The sequence below is a fragment of the Camelus ferus genome, chromosome 15 (genome assembly GCF_009834535.1).
Source record: "Camelus ferus isolate YT-003-E chromosome 15, BCGSAC_Cfer_1.0, whole genome shotgun sequence".
NCBI lineage: Eukaryota > Metazoa > Chordata > Mammalia > Artiodactyla > Camelidae > Camelus > Camelus ferus.
In genome coordinates, this window is record NC_045710.1 from 54,409,824 (window position 1) to 54,434,638 (window position 24,815).

Here is a 24,815-nt window from a genome sequence, read left to right on the forward strand (position 1 = left end):
CCTTTAGGAACCCGCTCCCTTTCCCGCTGTCTGCAGCGCCCCCTCCCGGCCGGGGCGTCTGGCCACCGCTCTTCCTCCCCGCCCCTCAAAGCCCCTGCTGGATCCCGCGAAAGAGTTGCCTGGGGGGAGGGGGAAGGGAGAACCCGCGCTCCAATGGGGGGAACCCAGGCTTTTCTCAGGGCTCCCTTCCAGGGATGCCAAAATGAAGTATTTACAAATTGGTTGGCTTAAACCGCAGAAATGGATTCTCTTGCAGTTCGGGAGTCCAGAAGTTCCAAATCAGGCAGGGCAGGCTCCCTCTGGGACTCTGGGTGGAATCCTTCCTCGCCTCTCCCCAGCTCCTGGTGGTGGCAGGCAGCCCTTGGGGTTCCGTGGCTTGTCGCTGCCTCACGCTCATCCCTGCCCGTGCTACCACACGGTGTTCTCGCTGTGTCTCTGCCTTCCTATAGCGTTTCCTCTCCTTATGAGAACACCAGTCATGGATCAGGGCCCCCTCGAATGACCTCATCTTAACTTGTTTTCACGTACAAAGACCCTGTTTCCAAATAAGGTCAAAAGCACAGGTTTGGAATTTTGATGTATCTTTTTGGGGGACACAATTCCATCCATAACAGTAACTTTTGAAATTTTTTGCACCTTATGTTTCCTAGTCAATCCCCACCCCCCACTTTTTTTTTAAAAGAAAACAAGAGAAATTTTTCCTGCCTTGGGTTTCTTTGCCAGCTCTTGGAATAACTTGGGTTGATCTAAATTTAGGAAAGGACATGATCCTGAAAGCTCTGTGTAAATCATGGCTTTGAGAAGGGAGTCATGTTTTGCATGCCCTTGGCTCTCCAGCAGCCACTGGTTCCCAAGTGGAGGCAACTCCACTCACCCCTGCCCCCATCCTCACCCAGGAGACATTTGACAATGTCCAGACACATTTTTGTTTGCACGACTCGACAGGAGATGCTGCTGGTCTCTAGAGGAGAGGGACCAGGGATGCTGCTCAGCATTCTAAAATCCAGGAGGACTTCCTCCCCACAGCAAAGGCTGATCCAGTCCAAAGTGTCAATAGTACCAAGGTTGACAATCCCTACTCCATGCTAAGCACGCATCAGGAGCTATGGAGACTAGCATCCCCGATAAACACTCTCCCTAAACCTAAAATTCCCCACTCGTTTGTTCCACGAAACCAAGTAACCAGTTAAAAGGTTCAGAATCTGCCTTTGATGAATCTGTTATAAACCAGGATGTCTCCGTCTCCGGAAGTTGGACACACCTGTGTTTACCAAGCACAGGTACACTGCAGGTGATCAGGGACATGAGGATGGCCATCTGTGGACCCCAGGATTTCCATTCCCCGTGGAATGTTGGGTTGACCTCAAGATATATTCCCACAAGGGCTTCCCTCTCCCACCCAGGCTGTCTATGACCACTCTTCCCAGTGGGGATGGTGCCAATCACAATCCTCCAGTCTAAAAAGAGAATTGTCCCCTGGTCTTAAATGTTCTGGTGGAACGATCCCTTTCCCCTCCCCCGCTAGTCAATTTCCCTTCCTCACCCAAGACTCTGTAGCCCTGGTGTCAGTAGCCCTGGCCCTGCCCTGGTGTCTGTGGTGAGAAAGTAGTCTCTGGGCCTGTCTCAAGCAGGTTCTTCGGTGGCCTGTGTCTGGATGTCAAGAGGAAGCTGCCCTGGTTCCCCAGTGACTTCTACGATGGCTTTCACATTCAGTCCATCTCTGCCATCTTATTCATCTACCTTGGCTGCATCACCAACGCAATCACCTTTGGTGGGCTTCTGGGGGATGCCACTGACAATTACCAGGTGTGTGCAAACAGGGGCCATGAGTGCAAAGCTCAGAAAAGCCTGCTGCCACCAAAGGGTGGTAAGGAGTTCATCCCGTAATCCCAAAACTGCGGTCTGGGTTTCGTCTACCATCCAGGTTCAGACCATCGCTTTTGGTAATCCTTTACCCTTCAAAAAATAATAACAAGCTGACATAATTAAAAGATCTAAATCTATATCATGTTGCTAGAGACGAAATTTAAAGATGATGTAAAAAGATCAGATGTTTATGGGGAATCATCTGCTTTGTTATTTGAAACTTTTCCCACTGATGCTTCAGTGAATTTAATCAACCCAATTAATCGAGTTGCTAATGGTGGAAACTTCTTCCCATAGTTTTTTTAAAAAAACTAACCTTAAATTCTTAGCTTGAAGTTGAGATATTTTAGAAAGATAATAAGCCACTACCATGGCAACAACACAGGTCTCCCTGGGGAAAATAAGGGTCTTCTCCAATGGGGTCTTCAGGATAGAATCACTAGAAAGCTTAGATCACCAAGGTGAAGACCCATTTTTCCAGATAAACTGAGATGAATGCCTGTCTCCAGCCCACACCAATCTGGTTCAATACCCAGCTGCCTCCTGGACATGTCCATGTAGCTGCCCTTTGGGATATCCCAGCTCACAGGGACATTATCTTCCCTCTAAACCTGCTGTTCCTCCCTGCCAATGAGCAATGATACTGTGGTTGACCCAGCTATTCACACATCATCCTTGGCTCATAAACCCCAGCTTCCGCGAGTAGACCGCATAACATGGTCCTGCTTGCCTCTCAAGCCTCATCTCCCTGTGTTCCCTTTCTCAGATTCCTGCCCTCCTCATTCGTTCTGCTTTCTGGTTCCCATCCACCCTGATCATCTTTCAGTTCTTCAAAGGCATGCTGCCTTCCAGCTCCAGCCTCTGTAAACACTGTTCCCTCTTCCTGAGACATCCTTTCTCATCACTCCCCTTACCCTGTTCTCCTTGTCAAGTCCCTGCTTGATTCTGGGGCCTCAGCTTCCATGTATCTGCCTCTTGGGAGGCTTCCCTGATTGTGCCTTCACTCCTACTGTGCTCTCCTATGACACCCTCACCTTATCCCAGCTTACCACACCCTTGACAGTGGTTCTTAACAAGAGACGACTTTGACCCCTAGGAGACATTGGGTAACGTCTAGAGAGAGCTTGAACTGTTATAACTGGGAGGTGAGGTGATGTTGCTGGCATCTTGTGTGTAGAGGCCAGGAACACTGCTAAACGTGCTACAATGCACAAGACAGCCGTCCACCGCAGAGAATTACCTAGCCTGAAATGTCAGTGGTGCTGAGGTTGAAGAACTCTACTGTATGGAAATTGCCAAGTTACTTGTCTGTTTCTTGCACTAGATGTGTGGTCTTGTTGACTCGTGGGTCCTCGGTATCTAGCACAGTGCTGATACATAGTAGGCCCTTAATGGATTTTGAGTGAATGAATGGACTGACCTCTAAGAGCACCTAACATGTTTGAATGAATAAATAACTGGCTGGACGAGTGGGCTGTCCTTTGGGAGTAGAAGGGGCATGGAACAAACACAACCGTTGGCGGCCCTGTTTTCTAGGCCCAAGGGTGCCAGATGGAAGTCATGTAGGAAGTGAAATTAGAGAGAATGTGATGCTGGCAATTGTGGGCAGTTGTGGAGTCAGAGTTGGGGAGCAGAACTTGGGGAGGAGAGGGCCTAGAATAAAGGGTGAGCGCTGTGGCCTGGGCCCTTGGGAGATAACTGGGTTCTGGCCTGTCTGAGAGGCCCCTTCTTGCGCCTCTGCTGAGCCTCGCACTCCTCTTGCCCCCAGGGAGTGATGGAGAGTTTCCTGGGCACCGCCATGTCTGGCGCCTTGTTCTGCCTCTTCTCGGGGCAGCCTCTTATCATCCTCAGCAGCACAGGGCCCATCCTCATCTTCGAGAAGCTCCTCTTCGACTTCAGCAAGTAGGTGCCCCTCGGTACTCCCGAGCCTGCTGTCACACCTGGGGAGTATGGGAGGCCAGGGTAGGGGCAGAGCCCCACGGGGAGGCAGGGGTGAAAGCTGTCTTTACCTATAGGAGGCCCTGCCACATGGTCCCTCCTGACTCCCTCTGCTCCCTGCCACCTTAGTGCATGTTAGCACGGCCCAGACAGAGAAATCCAGGCAGGACAAGAGGAAAGAATTCGCGCCACTCTGCTCATTAGCAACTATGACTTGAAACTCAATGCAGTGAATAGAGTCTGAAGCTGGAGGCTGGAAGGCTGCAGCCTGACTCAGGCAGCTCTGGGCTCAGCTGACTCGCCTATAGCATGAGCCCATTTCTGAGGCCTGCTCCAGCTCTGTCATTCTGAAATTCCCTGTTTGTCATTCACCCTGGGTGTTTGTTACCAAATACATAAGAACTGAAGTGTGTGAGCATCTTCCCGCCACCCCATGAGATCCTTCCCCAGAATTCTCAAAGACCAGACAACCCCACCCCGAAATTGTCCCTGTCCCCAGTCCTCTTGAAGTTCCTAGGAGGGTATCTGTGCCACAGGAGGGGCAGATGAGCCACTCAGGGTGGGTCTGGGGAGCCGAGCACAATCAAGAGCCCTGGGCTGGAGGCCCTTCACTTCCCTCTGCCTTCCAGAGGCAATGGCCTGGACTACATGGAGTTCCGCCTCTGGATTGGCCTACACTCAGCCGTCCAGTGCCTTATCCTGGTGGCCACAGATGCCAGCTTTATCATCAAGTATATCACCCGCTTCACTGAGGAGGGTTTCTCCACCCTCATCAGCTTCATCTTCATCTACGATGCCATCAAGAAGATGATCGGTGCCTTCAAGTACTACCCCATCAACATGAACTTTAAGCCTGACTCCATCACCACCTACAAATGCGAGTGCGTCGCCCCGGATACAGGTGACCGGTAACCCCAGAGGTACCCTGGGCCCTCACCCACCACCCTTTCCCCCCACCCCATCCCCCAGCTCTCTGCTCAAAGGCAGGAGAATAAGCCTGCTTTGGGGGGGCTGTTCAGCCAAGGGCTTATTGCCCCAAAGGGTCAAATACATCTTAAACCAGTTTTTGGAAGGAAACCAAGGGGACAGGAGCTTTAATGAGTGTCACAATACCAGAGCCCAGGGTTATAATCAGGAGGGAGCAGTGGTAGTGATACCCCAGGTAGGGATGAAGCCATGCTTTACCTCAGTGTAGGGTGATGTGGAGGCCACACCTGTCAGGAAGGCTGCTCAGGGTTCCTGCTCCAGGCCAGAGGTAGATCTGATGGGGCCTAAAGTCCCTCCCAGCTCCCTGAGTGCATGACGTGTGAGCTCTCCCTGACATACCACTGCCAATGTGTTCACACCAGAGGGATGAAGACCTCAACAGATGGGGATGTGTCCAGGGTGGAGGGCTGGTCAGGCTGGAAGAGGGCCTGGTAATCATGTCATTGAAGAATGGTTGGAGAACCTGGGGTTATTCAACCTCTTAGAGAGGTGAGAGAGGACTGTCATGTCACAGAGGGGCTGGATTCACCCTGTGTAACTGTAAGAAGCAGAGCAAGGGCTGAGGGGCAAAAGCTCCAGGAAGCCAGATGCTGGCTGAATTCAAGGAAATACTTACAGTGGTGGGAGCAACCATCCTGAAAGGTATTGGCCCCCTCGAGTGGTAGCAAGCTGCTTGGACACTACCTGGATGTCCACCTGCCAAAGGTATTGTAAGAACAATTCTGGCTCTGGGTGGGAGGCTGAATCAACCAACTGGTCAATGTGGCAATACTCAGTGCCATCCCTGTGGTTTCATTCTGACCAAAAAGTGTCATCTGTAAAGTTAGGGCTTCCCATAGATGAACCACCGGTTTCCTTCATGGTCATAATCATGCCCCTAAGAGCTTTCAGTGGGATGTGCCCAGGGTGCCCAGGATGCTATGGTACAGGGGTTGGAGAGCTGTCCACGTTACCTGCTCCCACCACCAGGCTGGACTCACAGAGCAAACAGGTCCAGAGACCCCCAAGGTCACACCAAACCTGTCTCCCTAGCTATAAAGAGGGCTGTCAGTGCTGGCCCTGCCAGTCTCATGGAACACTTGTGAGGTTTTCATGTCTATCCTCAGATTGGGTTGGAGTTTGGCATAAGTAGATTCTGTGCCATTCAGCACCTAAATACATACTATTGATAAAATATTGATAATAAGTCAACCAAAAATATATGTTGCACAATTATTGTGCAGCTACTTTAGACCTCGTAAAGGTAAATGTAGTTTTGATTGTGCCCTTCCACCCTCTGTCACTGAATTTGTAAAGCTGTTGAGACTTAATTTTTTTCTTTCTTTTTATTTCTGTCATTAATTTTGAGTTATTCCGTTATAATCCAGCACAAGACGAAGCTGTCCTTTGTCCTGGGCCAGAACATGCTGCTTGCTCAGGGGGCTGAGGAATCCTATGTGCCATGTCTTGTTGTCACCCTCCAGAGCAAATCCCGTCTCTGTGGGCCAAGCTGCATCCATCAGGGCACTCCCGTTTTCTGCTCAGACCCTCTGGCCTGAGGAGCCACTGTGCTGAACACAGATGTTCCCACAAACATGGCTTTTGGAAGTACATGTCCCTTGATCTCTTTCAGAAATGGTCCACATTCTGGAGGCATAGGTGGAGCTTTGGCCATTTTGAGAATCATTTGTCCGCAAGACAAACCAAGGAGAGGGGTGCCCAAGGGGCAGGGGATGTACACATAAGAGCATATAAGGTAGGATTTGAGGACCATAAAAAAATCCACCTGCCTCTAAGTAGCATCTCCTCTGGCCTCACCCAGGTGCCTAATGTCACCTCCTTCTGTTGGGTCATACTGTTGCCGTGGTTCTCAAAGTGGGGTCCCCGGTAGCAGCATCCACCTATCTGGGAACTCGTTAGAAATGCACATTCTCAGGCCCCACCGCAGACCTGCTGAATCAGGACTCGGGTAGAGTTGGCTGTCTATGGACAAACCTCCCAGGTGATTCTCACGCATGCTTAAGTTTAAGAACGACCGCTCTGTTCAACCCAGTCATTATTAGCAACCAACCCTAGTGAGATTCGATTGTCAGTTTCTTCATGGAGAGCTTTGATTAGGAGACCAAGAAAAGGAAAATTCGAGATGTTCTGGAGACTGGAGAGGGGGCTGCTGACTGAGGAAGCTCTCCTCCCCGGTCCGCGGGCCACTTGCTTACTAACTGCTCCGTAACCCTAGTGTTACTGCAGTTTGATTACAGCGCACTGTCACTCTGTGTCACTCGCTGTCATAAGAGCTTGTTTGGGGGCACTCCTTTTAACTTCATCTTGTTTCCATTGTAACTGATTTGTATTCTGTTTATGGCTGCTGCACACACTGACTGGGCTGCTTTCAATCCCAAGTGAGTACCGCTTTGTAAACACTAGAATTTTTCAATATTTGATACTTGGACACTTTCTGGGAGTTTTCATGCTACAGTTCTTCCTTCTTCAGCTCAAAGTGGCTTTCAGATAAACCCTACAGAGTTCTCCTTATGAAAGAGTGGCTAAGTCTAAGCAGAAGACGGCAAGGGGATGTCTGGTCCGGCGACCTTGGGCAGTGGAAGGGCGTCTGCCCTCGCCAGGCTCGGGCGCTGGCCGGCAGTCCTGTAGCATCTGCGTGGGGAGCCCCGAGCAGCCTTCTTGCCCCGCTTCTCTGCTCCGCTGTTACTTGTGCATCGTGTTCCTTTGGTCTCCAGTGTGAGAAAAAGCAGCGGATAGATGGCCCTGATTTCTCTTAAGTGAAGCGTTCTTCAAAATAATTGTAACAGCGGAGAGTATATAGCTCAAGGGGTAGAGCACATGCTTAGCATGCATGAGGCCCTGGGTTCGATCCCCAGTACCTCCTCCAAAAACAGATAAACCTAATTACCTCCCCCGTGCCCCCACCAAAGTAAAAAATAAGTAAGTAATATAATAGTAAATGAAACATTTAATTAAACAAAAAGAATAATTATAACAAATCTCTGAGTTTGTAGACCTTCCCTGGGTCAAGACCGAATTCCTTAGCCACTCCCAGCCCCACTGGCCCGGAAGTGAGCCACACAGAAGGACCCTGTGATCTATTGTCCTGTGACAGTGTGTTGGAGGTTAAAGGAAGCTTCAAGAATGGCTTCTTCTTCCCTCTGGGTTCCTAACCACAGCCAGCAGGAGCCAAACGAGGCCTGCAATGCATTTCAGGTTACTGCCAGCAAACTGACTGGGCCTCCTCCCTCCCTCCTCAAATCGGCTGCGGAGGAAGAGCTTAGCCTTCACTTGGAGGAGGAAGGCAAGGAGGAGCTGGCCACGTGGTGCCGGAGCAAAAGAGAGGGCAACCAGCGGCTCTCCAAAGCTGCCTTTGCCATGAATGGCCGCAGCCCCCAGGGAGGGGATTTCAGTTCCTCTCAACTCGTCTCATGGCCCCTGAAGGGCACCCTCCTCTGCTCCACTTACACAGGGACACTGAGGCTGGGGCAGGGGCACGCAGACAAGGGGTGCGGAGTAAACAGCTGAGAGCAGCATCTTTGGATTTCTGATTCTCCTTCAGATCCTGGGCACAAGTTTAATTTTCCTCAGCTTGCATTTAAGGGGCAAATTAGGGAAGATAACCTACAAGTTCTTACAGGCCCAGATGACCTGAAAAAAAAAAAAAAAGCACATATGGACAGAGCAGGAGAGAAGGGAGGTGTATATGAGGGGAGCCGCGTAGGGAAGGAAGCTTGCTGTGTAGAGTGCGGAGGTGCACCCGCCTGGGATGTAGGGAAAATGGCTCCTCCAAGTGCAAGTTGTGTGACCTTGGGCGATGGGCAGGTTACTTAGCCTCTCTGGGCCTCAGTTACCTCATCTTTAAAAGGGGGAGACTTCTTAGGGATTTAGGAACTTAGCAAGGTGACGTGTGTAAGGGTTTGGGCACAGTGCAGGGCAAAGAGTAAGTTCTTTGAAAATGTTCTTTAAGTCTAAGAACGCAGACATCGGTCAAGTGGCTGGTGGGGATTCACGAGGCACATTATTCACCAACTGTGTTAGTGTTTTGTCTTGGCGACAGATTCCTTACTTCAGCTTTTAAAGCCAGCCCTTCTGCATCAGGCAGGAGCTGTCCTAACCGGGCCCAGCTAGTCTGTCCGAGCCGTGGCCCGGGCTCCCTCCCACAGCCCTGCCCTCCCGGGGCCAGGTGAGGAGAGCTGCTGCCCTCACAGTGAGAGCCAGTCCTTGGCGCTAAGGAACTGGATGGAGATGGGGAAGGGGCGTCCGGGGGTGTCACAGGCTGCTGACCCTGCCCCATGCCCTGTGCTCCTCCACAGCGAATACATCTTCATTCAATGCTTCAGCCACGCTGCCACCAAACACCAACACTTCTCTGGTAAGTCCTCTCTTATGCCAGACATTCGAGAGCTTTTGTTTGTGGGGACAGAGAAGAATGGGGAGACCAAGACCATCTTGTTGTGACCCAGACTGACAGAGGTCAGCCCCACTGCACACCAGGGTCACCTGCAGAGCTGTGTAAATGCAGATTTTTATTTTAAGAGTATGCTGTCAAAATCCCATTTTGTGTCATTCTATTCAATCCATGTGCATAAATCTTGCCCTCCTGCATACACACACACACACACACACACACGCACACATCCACAGGACGGGAGGCAGAGGTGAGGAATGCTAAGCAGGGCTGTACAAAGCTGTCCACAGTTTCCCATCCATCTTTCTGCCTTCTTCCTTACCTTTCCACTTAGGACTCCCAGTTCCTACCAAAGCGATGCTACTTCCCAGCCCGGGAAGGTTTACTAAGGCTCCCCCCTACTCTGAAGCTGCCCTGTCCTTTGCACTCATGAGTCCCCGTGGGCCCCGGCTCTGCTCTGCCTTTTCCAGTCATGACGCACAGTGGCCCTCAGGAGACAGCGCCTAGACTAAGTGGCACTGACGACGGTGGGAACTCCGAAACCAGGGGAAGGGTAGCACCTGGGCAGCCTTGAGGGGAGACTCGGGGACTTCAGTGTCCCTAAGGTCGCTCCTTAGGTTACCCCTGCACAGGCAGCTGACTGCTCAGTGGCCATTTAACCTAAGATTTTTCAAATATCTGATTTTGAGGGAGGGAAGATGGAATCAGTCAGTGCCTGTGTCTGAATACTTACTACGTGTAAGGGGTTGTGTGTGTGCGCTGTAAGGGCTCCAAAGACAGCTAAGACACAGATGTGGCCCCTCCCCTCCCACCTGCTTGTAATGTGCGTGTGGGAGGTTAACCTGAAGGGTAAGGGGCAGCACAAGTAGAGTCAAACACAGGTCAAATGCATCCGTCCAGCGGTGGAGGCACAGTGTACCCTGCAGATGGGAGAGGAGCGCCTCCTAGAGGAAGCAGAACACGATGTGGGCTTGAAGGTTGGGAAATTTGGTTCCATAGAGACAAGCACAATCCAGGCTGAGGGACCAGCATAGACAGAAGGGCACAAGAGGAAAAGCAGGAAAAGTGTTCTGAGGAATGGGTGGACCAGTCCTGCCGAGACAGAGGGAGGGTGGGGCATCACACAGGGAAGTCACGAGAGAGAAGCCAGGGTGGAGACGCTGGCAGACACGGCGGCGATGGAGGCTTCAGTGACTGAGGGAGGCAGCTGATGGTCAGTAGATGCTGTGGCTGTCTCTTCTTGTCTGATCTTCATCTCCGATCCTGAGCTTTTCCACAGCATGGTGGTCTCAGAGTTCCAAGAGGGTGAGAGCGAAAGCTGCAAGGCTTCTTGGGGTCTGGGCTCAGAACCTCTCAAAGCCACTGCCTCCCCAATCTATTGGTCTATTGGTCTATTGGTCTAAGCAGGCCTAGGGCCAGCCCAGATTCAAAGAGGTAAAGAAATAGACTTCACCTTTTGATGGGAGTGCTGTTGATGTCACATTGCAAAGGAATGTGGACACAAGGAGCCATTCATTGGGGACCATTATTATATCAAAGTACCACACTTCTTTTAATGCACACATATGTTATGGCTGCTTGCAAGCATCTGTTTACTTCATTATGAAAGTTCCAGAATATTTGCACATTAATTTTTCAAATTATATATTAAATTTTATTATACATTTCTCTCCTTTTATTATACTTAGAAAATATATCTATGAAAATACATATGTGAATATACATATATGAATGGATGTACATATATACTTAGGAACATATATATAGGACTATATACAGAAATATGCATATGTAGAAATACATATTATGTATATTAGTTATATATATACATATATATATGTGTGTGTATATGTATATATAATTCTTTTGTTTGCCCTGGCTTTTAAGCATCTGGGACACCAAAGGGCAGGTGACTGACCCAAGAGAGTCTGATAAGGGTGGGGTGTGAGCCCCAATATGTAAAAGGCTGTGCATAGGTGAAGGAAGGGGGAGGGTAAATGTGAGACACGAAGGAGGTGCAGACAGGGCCCATGGTTGATTGGCTGGGATGGGAGCCAATCCTGGGCTGAGGACGGAGTCCCACCCTCTGCGCTTTTCCCCCTCACTCACAAAGCAGAACATCCTAGAACACAACGAAGAAACACATGTCAGCTCCTAATCTTCCCCAGGAGCCTCCTGCTTGTCATTCCTTGAAACAGCTTGTCCCCAAGAATGTCATTCTGTTGCTGGGGGGCCACCATGGGCAGGAGGGCTGGGGCCCCTCTGAGGGTGGGAGGGGTGTAGGGGCTGCCTGGGGACTGTGGAGGGAGGGACTCACAACTGACCTGCCAGGAAGGCCCTGACCATTTCTCTCCTGTCTTGGTCCCCAAGTACAACCCCCTTAACCTCACAGCGCTGGACTGGTCCCTGCTGAGCAAAAAGGAGTGTTTGAACTATGGTGGGCGCCTACTCGGGAACTCCTGCCAGTTTATCCCAGACCTGGCACTCATGTCCTTCATCCTTTTCTTCGGGACATACTCCATGACCCTGACCCTGAAGAAGTTCAAATTCAGCCGCTATTTCCCTACCAAGGTATGTTCAGCCTTCAGTTAAGATGGAGCCTACGGACAGACAGCTCACAGGGAAGCCCCCTCGGGGAGTCTGAGAGGGTGCTGGTCCATCTGCTGGGATGGACACCGCATCAGCTCTGGCTCGCTGAGGTTTTTTCACATTAAGAGCACAGACTTTGGAGTCAGAGAGAACTGGGTTCCCTTGTTGTCAAGGCCCCACAGCAGCGCTCGGTATTGTCAGACTTTTATCTTCAGCCTTTCTGTGTAGTAGTATACTGTGGATTTTTTTTCCCATTTTATTTCCCCAATGACTAATGAAGTTGAAAATCTTATCATGTGTTTATTGGCCGTATGGCCATCTGACTTTCTTCTTCTAAGTGCCAGTTTAAATCTGTTAACACGTTTTCAACGGGGTTGCCTGTCTTTTTCTTTCTGATTTGCAGTTCTTTACGTATTCCAGATAGAAACCGTTTTTGTGATCATATGTGTTACAAATATCTTCTCCTGCTCTACGACTGGCCTTTTTACTCGCTTAATGGTATCTTTTGATTAATAGGGATTCTTAGTTTTGCTGTAATCAAATATATCAAATTTTTCCTCAAGGAAAATATTAGATAGAAGATATTCTCCTATGTTATCTTTTAAAAGCTTCGTTGCTTTTCCTTTCATGTTAGCTCTCTAATCCACCAGAAGTACTTTTGACATATAGTAAGAGACAGAGTGTGTTTCTTTGTTTTTTATTTAGATAGCCAGTTGTTTCAGCGCTTTTTTTAAAAAAGACCATCTTTTTGACCATGGTTTCCAGGGGTTTGGGGGGAGGGAGGGAGGGAGGAATGAATAGATGGAGCACAAGGGATTTTTAGGGCAATGAAATTATTCTGCGTGATACTATAGTGGTGGCTACATGTCATTGCGCATTTGTCAAAATCCATAGACTGTACAACATCAACAGTGAACCCTAATGTAAACCATGGACTTTGGTTGATCATAATGTGTCCATGTTGGTTCATCGATTGTACCAAATATGCCACACTGATGAGGGATGGTGAGGGTAGCGGAGTGTATATGTGTGGGTGGGGAGGGCGATGTGGGAACTCTGTATTTTCTGCTCAATTCTGCTGTCAAGCTGAAACTGCTGTAAAAAAAAAAAAAAGTCTATTAATTTAAAAAACGAAGAGAAAAAAGAAAAAAGAGATCATCTTTTCCCCACTGCTCTGCAGTGCTTCCCTTGCCATATGTCAAATGTTCACATATGATGGGATCTGTTTCTAGGTTCTTTATTCTGTTTCACTGGTTTATTCGTATGCCAGTTTCACAGCATTCATTTCTAAAACTGATAATAAGTCTGTATATCTTATAAGCCAAACTTTCCGTATTTGTCCTTCTTTTTCGTTGATGCCTTGGCCCTTTGCATTTCCACATACATTTTAGAATCATCTTAAATTTCACCAAAATAAAAACTTGTGTTGGAATTCGGATAGAATTATATTGACTCTAAATATCAATCTGGGGAGAATTTACTCCTTTCAAATTCTGAGTCTTCTGATCCATAAATATGGTATACCTTGCCATTTATTTAGGTGTTTGTTTCTCTCCATAATGTTTTATAGGTTTTGGTCTTGAGGTGCACATTTTCTATTAGATTTATTCCTAGGTACTTGATTTTGTCTAACCTATTGAAAATGCTAACCGTTATTTTAATTTTCTGTTATGTGGCTAGAATAAAGTGTTTGTTAATCAAACAGTATTTGCATATGTGAGCAACAGGTATGAAATGGCGCACTCGGAAGAATTTTAGCAACTCTCTTCTACCATAAATCCCATGAGCACTCTCCCAGAGCCATCGTAAATAAATATTACTACTACTATCAATAATGATGAAGATGAAGAAATCTTTGATATGAATAATTGAATTTTTTCCAATATTTTGTGAAGACCAACCAAAAGGCTCTTTAGGAAGCTTTACAGTATACAAACTGAGTGAAAAATAGTGTACTTGTAACACAAATGCATCCTCAAGACTGAATGGGTGCACTGTTATTTCTTAAAGTAGGAGGGAATTCACAGCTCTTTATTACATCCATCTTTATGTTAGGCTGGACCATGTGAAATTACCTCTATTTGACAATTTTTACCTGCCAAAAATGGCAAATCCGTATGGTTTAATGTAATAATTTTTTGATCCAGATGCTAGGACTATGGTAAAAAAGCCAATGTAAACCTAGCACACTGCTTGGCTCTGCTGTGACCAATATTTTATATAATCGTAATAATGGAAAGCTGCTACTGGTTTTCAACTTTTAGAATCAAATTCTAGATAAAACACAGAAGACATGTTCACAGAAGATGAGCATTCTCAGCTTTGACAATGTACAGCTCGCAGTGAGGAGTCACAAGATGGAAAGGGGTGAGGGGGAGAAGGATGGGGAGGACAGGACAACAAGCCTGAGGGAGAATGAGAGATATTGGTAAAAGTTCGTGGAAAAGAGATTTAATTATGTAACTTGAAAGCGCAAAGGAAAACCCATAGGAGTTTAAAAATAACTGTCAAAAGAAAAATGCCATACGATATCACTTACATGTGGAGTCTAAAAAAAAAAAGACACAAATGAACTACTTATTATTTAAAACTTGGATGATTGATTTCTCGAATATGTGTAACTATATTTGACTGTCCTTTATTATTGGATTACTGCATTCTGTTGATTCTTGTAAATAAGTAAAAATAAAAATAACTCTCAAAGATTGGGAATGAGGAGAGGGCAGGAGGGATAGTGCAAGTAAGCTAAATCTTTATCAACAGACAGTGCCTTAAATTAGTAGATCAGAATAGAGAAATATAACATATTAGTTAATAACCCAGGGGAAGCCACCCAAACAACTAAAGTCAAGTAGATGGAATGGGTGTATCTGGAAGGGGGGACCAGAGTGAGGAAAAGTGAGGAAGGGGACTATGCTTTTTACATTATGTGGGGTTTTAATTGATTATATATGTTGATTAACAATTTTAAAGGGGAGTAGGGGGTACAGGGAATGAATTAAATGTGCTGTCATCTGCCCTCGTGCTCCCTAGCCTCTTCCCCCGTTGTTCTCTGGAATTTGCTATCTCTGAAGAGATACAGAAAAGATGGCAAGATAGAAGGTGAGGTCTAAAACCTGGCCTAGGATGGGCCTCCTAAAACAGGGAAGCAAGAGGTGGAGGACTTAGTGGACAGAAGGTCTGAGAAGGAGCCACGGGTCCCCAGCAGAGTTGGGGGCCTCGCTCCTGGCCCAGGTACCAGTGCGACAATCTGTCACACGTTTTTTGAAGCTAGGATTTCCTTCAGAGTTCAGCCCTTACCCTCACTACCCCGATGGGTGACCCAGTTCAGTCTGTCACCCCAGAAAATGTCTTCAGCAATGGCGGCCATGCCACATGAATAACAACAATCCCCACTTTTTTTTTTGAAAGCGAAATTCTTTTACTAAGTCAACAAATATTAACTGATCATTTACTTTGCGCCGTGCTCTGTACTAACTACTAGATATTGAATGCCGAGTGACATAAACATGGTCCCTGCTCTGGTGGAGAACACACTTTAAAGGGGAATGAGTCCCACTTTGACTAATACATGCCAAGCCCTCTGAATGTGTCACAGCTCACATGTGCCTATGAGGCAGGTGCTGTCATACCTCCATTTTACAGAGGAGGAAACTGAGGCCCCAAGGTCACCCAGCTGGCAAGAGCAGAACCAGGATTTGAACCTGGGTCTTCTGACTCGGGAGCTTAGGCTCTTAACAGCTCTCCTCTGGGCAGGCGCTTGTCTGACTTGCTCATCTCTTTTTTTTGCAGGTTCGGGCCCTGGTAGCCGACTTTTCCATCATCTTCTCCATCCTGCTGTTCTGTGGAATTGACGCCTGTTTCGGCCTGGCAACCCCCAAGCTGCTCGTGCCCAGCGTCATCAAGGTCTGCCCCCAGCGCCTGCCCTGGCGTTCTCTCTGCCTGCCCACCCGCTGCAGATCCTTCCCCTCTAAGCTGATCAAACTTTGATATATTCAGCCAAGCCACCCTGTGGGTTCTCTGTGTGTGCTACACCCTTCCTCACACAGCCTGCCTGGGGGCAGTCCTTTGAGATGCTGGTTTGGGGATATATTCACGATGATATAGTCCTGCTGTGTAGCCACAGGATGGGGAAGGTGCTGGAATCCACCCTCCAGCCCAGCTGAAGCCCTTGATTTCCACTTCTGGGTCTACCATTCCCTCACTGCTGGCAGTCTCCAAGTTGGGCCACCTGGGATCTGTTGAAAATGATCCTTTAAAACAGGGATCCTCAAAGTGTGCCCCCCAGACGAGCATCACACCATCTAACGGGAACTTGTTAGGAATGCAGATTCTCAGCCCCACCCCAAACCTATGGAATCAGGAAGGCTGGGGCTGGGGCTCAGTGCTCTGCATTTTAATAAGCCCTCCAGGAGATTCTGGGGGCTGCTTAAGTTTGAGAACTACTGCTTGAGAAATTTCCCTTTAGTCCAGAGATGGTGCTGTTTGCTTGTAGCTACCCTTGAGCTCTGCTCCCTCACTGGAACACCACCGTCTAAACTAGACTGGGAGGTACGGGTTCTCCAACTGACCCTCCCTGCCTTTGAGGGGTTGACCTTTGTAATATTATTTCTGCTTAAACATCCCATAAAACTCATGTTGGCCTTGAAATTTAAAGTACATCTTTCTTTTAAATAAAACAAAAGATAAACTTCAGCCCAGCTCCCACAAGGATAATCCCTTATCCTCAATATGCAAGCCTGAATTACTGGTCTTGTTTTACAGACAATTCTATAATGCTCCCCGGACAGGTGACTCGGAGGAGAGGCAGAAAGCGTCAGGCACTGGGCCCATCAATTTCTTTATTCTTGACTGTTGGGCCTCATTTCTTTTCTTGTTAACATAGTTTGCAATTAGTGACCACAAGCTGCATCCCAGTGCCCTCTGATTCGGCACCTCCCTATCTCCCACACAATCCCCGGGGCAGCTGCAACAAAACATCTCCTTTGCTCTGCACACACCACGCCCTTCCCAAGTCTGTGCCTGCCGGGATCTCCTTAAAGTTACAGGTCTTTAAGGAAAAAGACTACACTTGAAAAGTACCCCAGGTGGGGAAACGGCGGGAAGGCTGGGAGAGTGGGCCGGACCGCAGGTGCCCTGGGACAGGGGAGAGAGGAAAGGGCCCTCTCCGTTTGCTCCGCTCAGCCCACGCGGCCTGACCGAGGCTGGTTCGTGGCCCCCTTTGGGAAGAACCCGTGGTGGGTGTACCTGGCGAGCATCCTGCCCGCCTTGCTGGTGACCATCCTGATCTTCATGGACCAGCAGATTACGGCCGTCATAGTCAACCGGAAGGAGAACAAGCTGAGGGTAAGGCTGGTGCTGGAAGCAGGGGCACAACCTCTTTCTTTCCACAAAGTTGGACGGAATGAAGGAGAGAGGTGGTGCTTCTTTCAAAATTTGGGGTCATTTGTGAAGCGAAATATGGGGGCAGAAGACTGGAGTTCAGGGTGTGGGCAGAGGGGAATGTGACCTCCAGATGTGGGTAAGGCCAGCAGGGCCAGGGGAGGCTCCAAGGACCAGGGCCAAGCCCAGGGTTGGCCCCTGCACTTCTCCCACAGTGACCCTCCTGCTCTGCATCCCCTGACAGTGAACTTGGGCGTCTGAGCAGATCCCAACAAGAGGATTTTGACCAGGACCGCAAGGCAGAGGAGCATCCTCAGCCTCCCTGCCCTCCCTGCCCTGGGGTCTGAGGAGACCCAGGCTGCCCTCTCCCCCATCCCGATCTGGACCACTCTAGGCTTGATCTAAGCTTGTCCCACCTGGGGCCTCTCGTTCAGGAACTGCAGAGACACTGTGGCCGCTAGGCAGGATACCTTCTTCCCAGGGACCCAAACCCAGGGCCTTTCCCAACCTGAATACCCATCTCCTCCCTTGCCCTGGGGTCGGTGCGGCCTGACCGCATCAGGGTGGCAGCCCCGTCGAAGTGCTGCCTAGAAGGGCAAGGGGAGCCCTCAAGCCGTGTTCCACAAGCAGCTGCCTCGGGGAGAGCTCTGTCCGCCCGCCGCGGAAGGTGGCTGGGAACAGGCTCCCGAGACAGCTTCCCCCCTCCCACTGTCCCCTGCAGAAGGCTGCTGGCTACCACCTGGACCTGTTCTGGGTGGGCATCCTCATGGCTCTGTGCTCCTTCATGGGGCTCCCCTGGTATGTGGCTGCCACGGTCATCTCCATTGCCCACATCGACAGCCTCAAGATGGAGACGGAGACCAGTGCCCCTGGGGAGCAGCCACAATTCCTGGGGGTCAGGTAGGTGGAGGGCAGGGCCTGGGGGCCACCTGAGCGAGAGTGGTCAGGTCGGGGGTCGGGGAAGCCGGTTTTTCTTACCATCAAGGCCTCTGGGTGAATAGGGCTCCTCTGACTGCCCAGGAACCTTAGGGCTAGAAGTGATATCCTTGAAGGGAGGGAAGCAGGAGACAGCAATTCAGTTCTAAGTGGTGCTTTTTTCTTAACAGATTCCAAGCAGCGCACCCCCATACACTCACCTCTCACCTAGGGAGGCCACTCAAGCATTCCCACGGAGCCCCTTCTGACCTGTCCCTCTGTCTCCTCTTCAAGACTCCCTAGCCATGCCAACCCCCAACATTTCCAAGTGAGGGTTCAGGTCCTGCTCAGTCTCCATTCCTCCAGAAAGCCTTTCCAGGACCACTCCCACCCCCAGGCTGTGGCCCAGGGCCTGTCACTTCTGTGGCTTTGCTCGCCCCCCCTCTTACACCGATGTCAGGTCCCTGACCTGTTTCAGGCAGAGAAGCTCGCCTTCCACCTCTGAGGACCTCTGGGCTGAGTCCACATCAGACGTTGGCATTTTCATATACGGCTGTCCTAAGCGCTGTGCCCCGCTGCCTCGGGGTCCGTGGGCTGCCCAGCTGGCCCTGCGCAAGGGTTTTCCGTGATCAGGGTAGGGTCCCCTTCCAGACCTTTGAGCCCCAGATGGCTGGGCCCAAGCAATCCGCCCCAGAGCCCCCAAGCTCCCACCAGGGTTGTCCTGGGTCTGGGCACTCCAGAAAACATACCTGCCTCCAGCCCCTGCTCCCTGCTCTGCCAGCGGCCATGCCCTCTTCCCCCAAATCCTCATCGGTCATGTCGCACAAACGCGGGGGCTTATTACAGTCGAAGGGCGGGGATCATAAGGACATCACATGCCACTTTGTCCTCACAACAGCCCCTGAGGTGGCGCCACGAGCTACGTTCTACTGGTGCTGACGACGTTTAGGGCCTTGCCTGATGCTATATGGCAGAGCCAGGATTCAGCCCAAGTTGGTCTGGCCCAGGCATCTCTCTGTTAGCCACTGCACTGGATGGCCTCCTGAATGCACCTGTCAAACGCCCTCACCTCAGTGCAAGTTCCCTCTCTTCCCATGTGCCAGCCAGCTGGTCTTCCAGTCCTGGTTTTCCGTCCGGAATGGGGCAGCGGGCAGGGGCCAGGGCCTTGACCACAACCTCCAGCTGCCCAGAGAGGGCTGGAACGGTTGTGAAGCATCTCCCAGTCCATGCTGACCACGTTCTCTTCTCTGCCAGGGAACAGAGAGTGACGGGCACCATCGTCTTCATCCTGACAGGGATCTCCGTCTTCCTGGCTCCCATCCTGAAGGTGAGACTCTGCACCTGAGGAAGCACTGGCCTGATGCCTCGCAGGTGGGAAGAGGGCTCCCGTGTGTCCCCTAAAAAGGCAGGGGATCCTATTAGGCCAAAGAGATGTTTGGTCACCATTACTGTTTTCTGTGATATTGTGTCTTTTACTAAAAGCACCGGCCAATCCTCACTGCTCTTCCCCAGCCCTCCCAGGGGGCCACCCTCACCTTTCTGGAGGTCATTCTTTTCTCAGGAAGTTCCATCAAGTTCCATCCTTGCTTCGATCAGGAGCTTCCCGAGCTGGTTGTGTTTCCATGTTGTGGTTGAGGGCTTGCTAGAGGCCTCCTTGCTCACCTATTTTTCTGAAATTTAAAACTTACAGGAGGAGGCTTCTGTCACTATTCTTGGGGCCTGTTTTCTGCCCCTCCGTCTTGCACGACTTGGGCACGTGAGTGACTTTTCTCACTGTTTGAAGCTCCTCTTGCTCCTGTGCCTGCAGATCAGCTGGAAGAGATGGGTTCAAACAGGGGTGCATTTGGAGCCTGCGTGCCCCTAGAACAGTCTCTCCACTCCAGACACGCATCTGCTCTGGGGGCCAGAACACAATACCACCAACTGAGGGGCGTAAACAATGGACGTTTATTTCCGCTCAGTTCCAGGGGCAGATCTTGGCGTGGGCAAGTTCGGGTGCTTCCGAGGCCTCTCTCCCAGGCTCGTGGGCGGCGCTCCTCCTCACAAGGTCTTTCCTGTGTGTGCACAGGTCTGCGTCCCGACCCCCTGCTCTTAAAAGAACACCGGTCATATTGAATTAGGCTTCACCCATATGACCTCGTTTTTACCTTAATTACCTCTTTAAAAGACCTATATCCAAATTCAGTCACATTGTAATGGACTTTAACATAGGGATTTTGCGGGGACAGGGCGGGTGGGTGGGATGGGGACCAATTCAATGGTCCTCCCCTTAATGCCTGTGAAAGACTTTCTTTTCTTGGATGAAGCTTACTTGTAGTTGCCCAATTTTTTGCAGATCCCCACCACCACCACCGAATACCCCAGAACAGCTCATTCAGGGCTGACTAACGAGCTATGATCTTAACTGATTTGTTTAGTTTAACTGTGCGAATTACTTCCGGCTTGAGAACTGGTGCTGGGCACAACCAAACAGTAGGTTTGAGGGGGGATTTTTTTTTAAGGGTTGGTTACATTTTCCAGGAAACAGAATACATACAAGTGGGCAGGCATTTTGTTTATTTAAAAGGGTATTTTAAATGGCCAGGGAATAGTTACTTTTGCAGAGCAGGTCCAGCCTGCCTGTCAGTCCTGCTACTGTGTAACAGCCAAGCGTGCCTGTAAAAACACTCCAGCCACAGAACAGGCACTTCGGGGGCCAGGAGTTCCTGTGCAGAGCTTGCCTCCCTGTGAGACAGAAGCCGGCCTCGGGCAGCCCAGGCCCGTTGCCCCAGCTGTGGGGCTCAGTCCTTTCCCACAAGCTCTTGTTGGTATTTGGATAGAACACAAAGCAGTTAGAACATTCCACTAGTTTCCTTCCTTCTGTTCTGTTTGCATTGTGGTCAGTTATCTTACAGACACATTTGTTACATTTTCTAGGGTTTTGCACTCCTGTTTGACATACCTGATATTAGCAAATTTTTGGTTTTGCCCTAACAGTGCCTGTCTTCTTAATAGAAATAGCGTGGCCACAACGTGTACTTAACGTTACTGAAATGCAGAATGCTGCATATAAGATTCGACTCTGCTAAGGCCTTTGATGGTCATCCTTTAGACGGTGTGTGGTCACATCACTCTTTCTTCCGTGGGATGTAACAGTCTTCTATTTTAAGCAGTAACGGAAACTCCTTTCTGCTGCAGTTTCTGGCACAAATGTTAACTTTTCCAAGCTATGGTCTGTATTTTTGTATTAATTTATGCAATTAATTTAGAAAAGATAAACGGGCTCATTTGCAACAACGTGGATGGACCTAGAGATTATCATAGTAAGTGGAGTCAGAGAAAACAAATATCATATGACATCACTTACATATGGAATCTAAAAAACAATGGCACAAATGAACTTTTACACAATAGAGACTTACAGACATAAAAAACAAACTTACGGTTGCCAGGGATGGGGGGGTGAAGGGAGGGTTAAATTGGGAGTTTGGGATTGGCTGATACAAACTACTATGTACCAAATAGGTAAACAACAAGGGCCTACTATATATGTACAGCACAGGGAACTACATTCAATGGCTTGTAGTAACCTGTAATGAAAAATATATATATATATGTATATTTATATATATAAAATTGTGTATATATATATAAAATTGAATCACTATACTGTACACCAGAAACTAACACAACATTATGAATGAGCTATACTTCAATTTTTAAAAAGTTTTAAAGATAAATAAATAAATGGGCTCTATAAACAGATTAAGTTGCCAGATATGAGAAAATGTTCATTACTGCTTTGGCTGTCATGCAAAACTTTATGGGGCCACCAAATGCTCTGATATTGTCTTTGCCTTCAACCACAAAAGGATCTGAAAAATCTGCCTGCTCATGTTTTTCTACAATGAGTGGAAAAAATATATAATCAATTTATTTAACCACAAATTAATCTATTTGATAAATTTTATAGCCAGGAAGACATATAAATTTTTACTGAACGTAAGGTTTAAGATTTCTGGTTTGATTATATCAAGGCTTTCAAAATTGTTAGGTGGTTAAAGCATTATCACTAGCTGACAGCAGTACTACGTACTGGATCGGTTTTAGGTTATTATTATTTAAGAGATATTTGGTATAGCCAGTTCAAGAACTTAATCCAGACCCGAGGTCCTAGATTTAATCCCAGAATTTATTTCCAATTAAATTTTTATACCAATTCTTCCAATAGAGTTCTGTTCCAGGGCTTCTCAAATTTTAATGTGTATAAAAATCTCCTTGGAATCTTGTTAAATGATGATACTGACTCAGTAGATCTGGGTGGGGCCCCGAGTTCTGCATTTTTAACAAACTCACCAATGGTGCCAATGATGCTGGTCCAAAGACCACAGTTTGAGCAGCGAGGAGCAAAATCCCCCCCACCCCTCTCTGTGTGTCAGTGGGTGGTTGGGCTGATATTAGACACAGAGATGTTTATTAAAGGATCAGTGAAGATCAGTGATCATCTTCAGTTCTTCCATCACCAAGTTGCAAATGTTTGGTTATCTTGGCAAACGAGGGCACTGGAGGATGAAATGGCCATGGCCGTGTAAATGACGGGCAGCATAAATGTCTCACACACTCAGCTGTGTATATTCTCAGTTCATCCCAAACCCCGAGGGTTTTTTTTTGTCTTGTTTCCTTTTTTGCTCACAATTCTTCAGGACTGTGGATTTCTGCATTCTGCCTCAAAGAAACTCCTGACCGTGTCAGAAGCGCCGCATCTGGTTCTCATGTTGTTCTCGTGTTCTCAGCCTCAAATTATATCATAAGGCTGTGATGTCCTTATGTGTGTAGGACTGTGGTCCTTGCTCACTGCTTTCACAGGAGGTATAAAGCTGACACTAAGAGCCACCGTTTTGCCACTTTATCATGTTAATATTTGCAAAGGGCCATTCCCCAGAGATCCAAGAAAGATTTGCACTGATTAATCTAGAATCCTAGATCACAGCCCCATCACTGGTCAGAGTGTGGTGTCACGGGCCGTTGGGATTTTCTGAGAAAGCTGCTTGAGCAAATGACAGGACTGGAGACAGTTTCCTAGACTTGATAATGAGGTGACTTGATGTAACTGGTAACTACAAACTGTCTAAGACTTAGCCTAGTTCTCGTGTTTGATGTGGTTTTCATACTCATTAAGGCAAAAGAGAAGCTTTAAGACATTTTAAATTTGTATTATAGATTCTAGCTTAGTCTTTTCTTTAAGATTTTATTTCTCTCTTAATTGCTCCCACACTAATTAGGACAATATTGTTCATTGAAATTTTAAAAATATATACATGTATTTTTTTCAAATTATTTTCCATTATAGGTTAATACAAGATATTGAATATTGTTCCCTGTGTTATATAGTAAATCCTTGTTGCTTATCTATATTATGCATAGTAGTTTATATCGTTAGCCCCATAGTCCAAATTTATCCCTCCCCTCCTCCTTTTCCCCTTTGGTAACCCAAAGTTTGTTTTCTATGTAAATCTGTTTCTGATTTGTAAATAAGTTCATTTGTATCATTTTTTGGATTCTAATTATTATTATCTAATCATCTGTCAGTGGACATTTAGGTTGCTTCCATGTCTTGGCTATTATAAATAGTGCTGCTATGGACATTGGGGTGCAGGTGTCTTTTCAAGTTAGAGTTTCCTCCAGATATATGCCCAGGAGTGGGATTGCTGGATCATATGGTAACTCTATTTTTAGGTTTTTAAGGAGTCTCCATACTATTTTCCATAGTGGCTGCACCAAATTACCTTCCCACCAACAGTGTAAGAGGGTTCCCTTTTCTTCACACCCTCTCTAGCATTTATTGTTTGTGGATTTTTAATAATACAGCCATTCTGACCGATGTGAAGTGATACCTCATTGTAGTTTTGATTTGCATTTCTCTGATAGTTAGTGATATTGAACATCTTTTCATGTGCCTCTTGGCCATCTGTCTTCTTTGAAAAAATGTATGTTTAGCTCTTCTGCCCATTTTTTTGATTGGGTTTGTGTTTTTGTCATTGAGTTGTGTGAGCTATTTGTATATTTTGGAAATTAATCCCTTGTCATTTGCATCATTCGCAAATATTTTCTCCCAGTCTGTAAGTTGCCTTTTCATTTTATTTATAGTTTCCTTTGCTGTGCAAAAGCTTGTAAGTTTGGTTGAGTCCCATTTGTTTATTTTTGCTTTTATTTCTGTTGTTTTGGGAGACTGACCCAGGAAAGCATTGCTACAATTTATGTCAGGGAATGTTTTGCCTGTGTTCTTTTCTAGGAGATTTATCACATCCAATCTTACGTTTAAGTCTTTAAGCCATTTTGAGTTTATCTTTGTGTGTGGTGTGCGGGGGTGTTCTAACCTCACTGATTTACATGCGGCTGTCCAGCCTCCCCAGTACCACTTGCCAAAGTGACTGTCTTTTCTCCGTTGTATATCCTTTGGATTTGCCGGCATTCTTAAACGGCTTCTAAAAGTTGGACGCAGTACTATATGTTCTCCCATGTGTTCAACAAGGCAGCCGTGGGAGCGAGTCCGAGCAGCCTTGCTGGCGGTGCTGAGTCACAGGTGCAGGTGAAGGGAAGGATGCAAGAGGCAGAGACACAGCTTACACAGGCCATGGAGACACACCGCGAAAGGCTTCCAAGGAGTCACAACAATGACTGTAGAGCAGTATGAGTGATGTGATCCTATTTTGAAAAAAGCAAACCAACTACCATGAGCATGATGGGAAGGAAAGACACCCACTAAACC

General features: G+C 47.9%; 1 protein-coding gene across 1 annotated transcript in view; it reads left to right on the forward strand.

Moving 5' to 3' along the window:
• Positions 1–24,815, forward strand: part of SLC4A5 (solute carrier family 4 member 5) — an 88,844-nt gene that overhangs the window by 53,771 nt on the left and 10,258 nt on the right. The window contains exons 13-21 of the mRNA XM_032497879.1: positions 1,632–1,806; positions 3,635–3,768; positions 4,434–4,705; positions 9,087–9,145; positions 11,552–11,752; positions 15,563–15,676; positions 16,955–17,116; positions 17,874–18,052; positions 19,322–19,394. Coding sequence (XP_032353770.1) covers positions 1,632–1,806; positions 3,635–3,768; positions 4,434–4,705; positions 9,087–9,145; positions 11,552–11,752; positions 15,563–15,676; positions 16,955–17,116; positions 17,874–18,052; positions 19,322–19,394 — 1,369 coding nt within the window. The remainder of the gene's footprint in view (positions 1–1,631; positions 1,807–3,634; positions 3,769–4,433; positions 4,706–9,086; positions 9,146–11,551; positions 11,753–15,562; positions 15,677–16,954; positions 17,117–17,873; positions 18,053–19,321; positions 19,395–24,815) is intronic.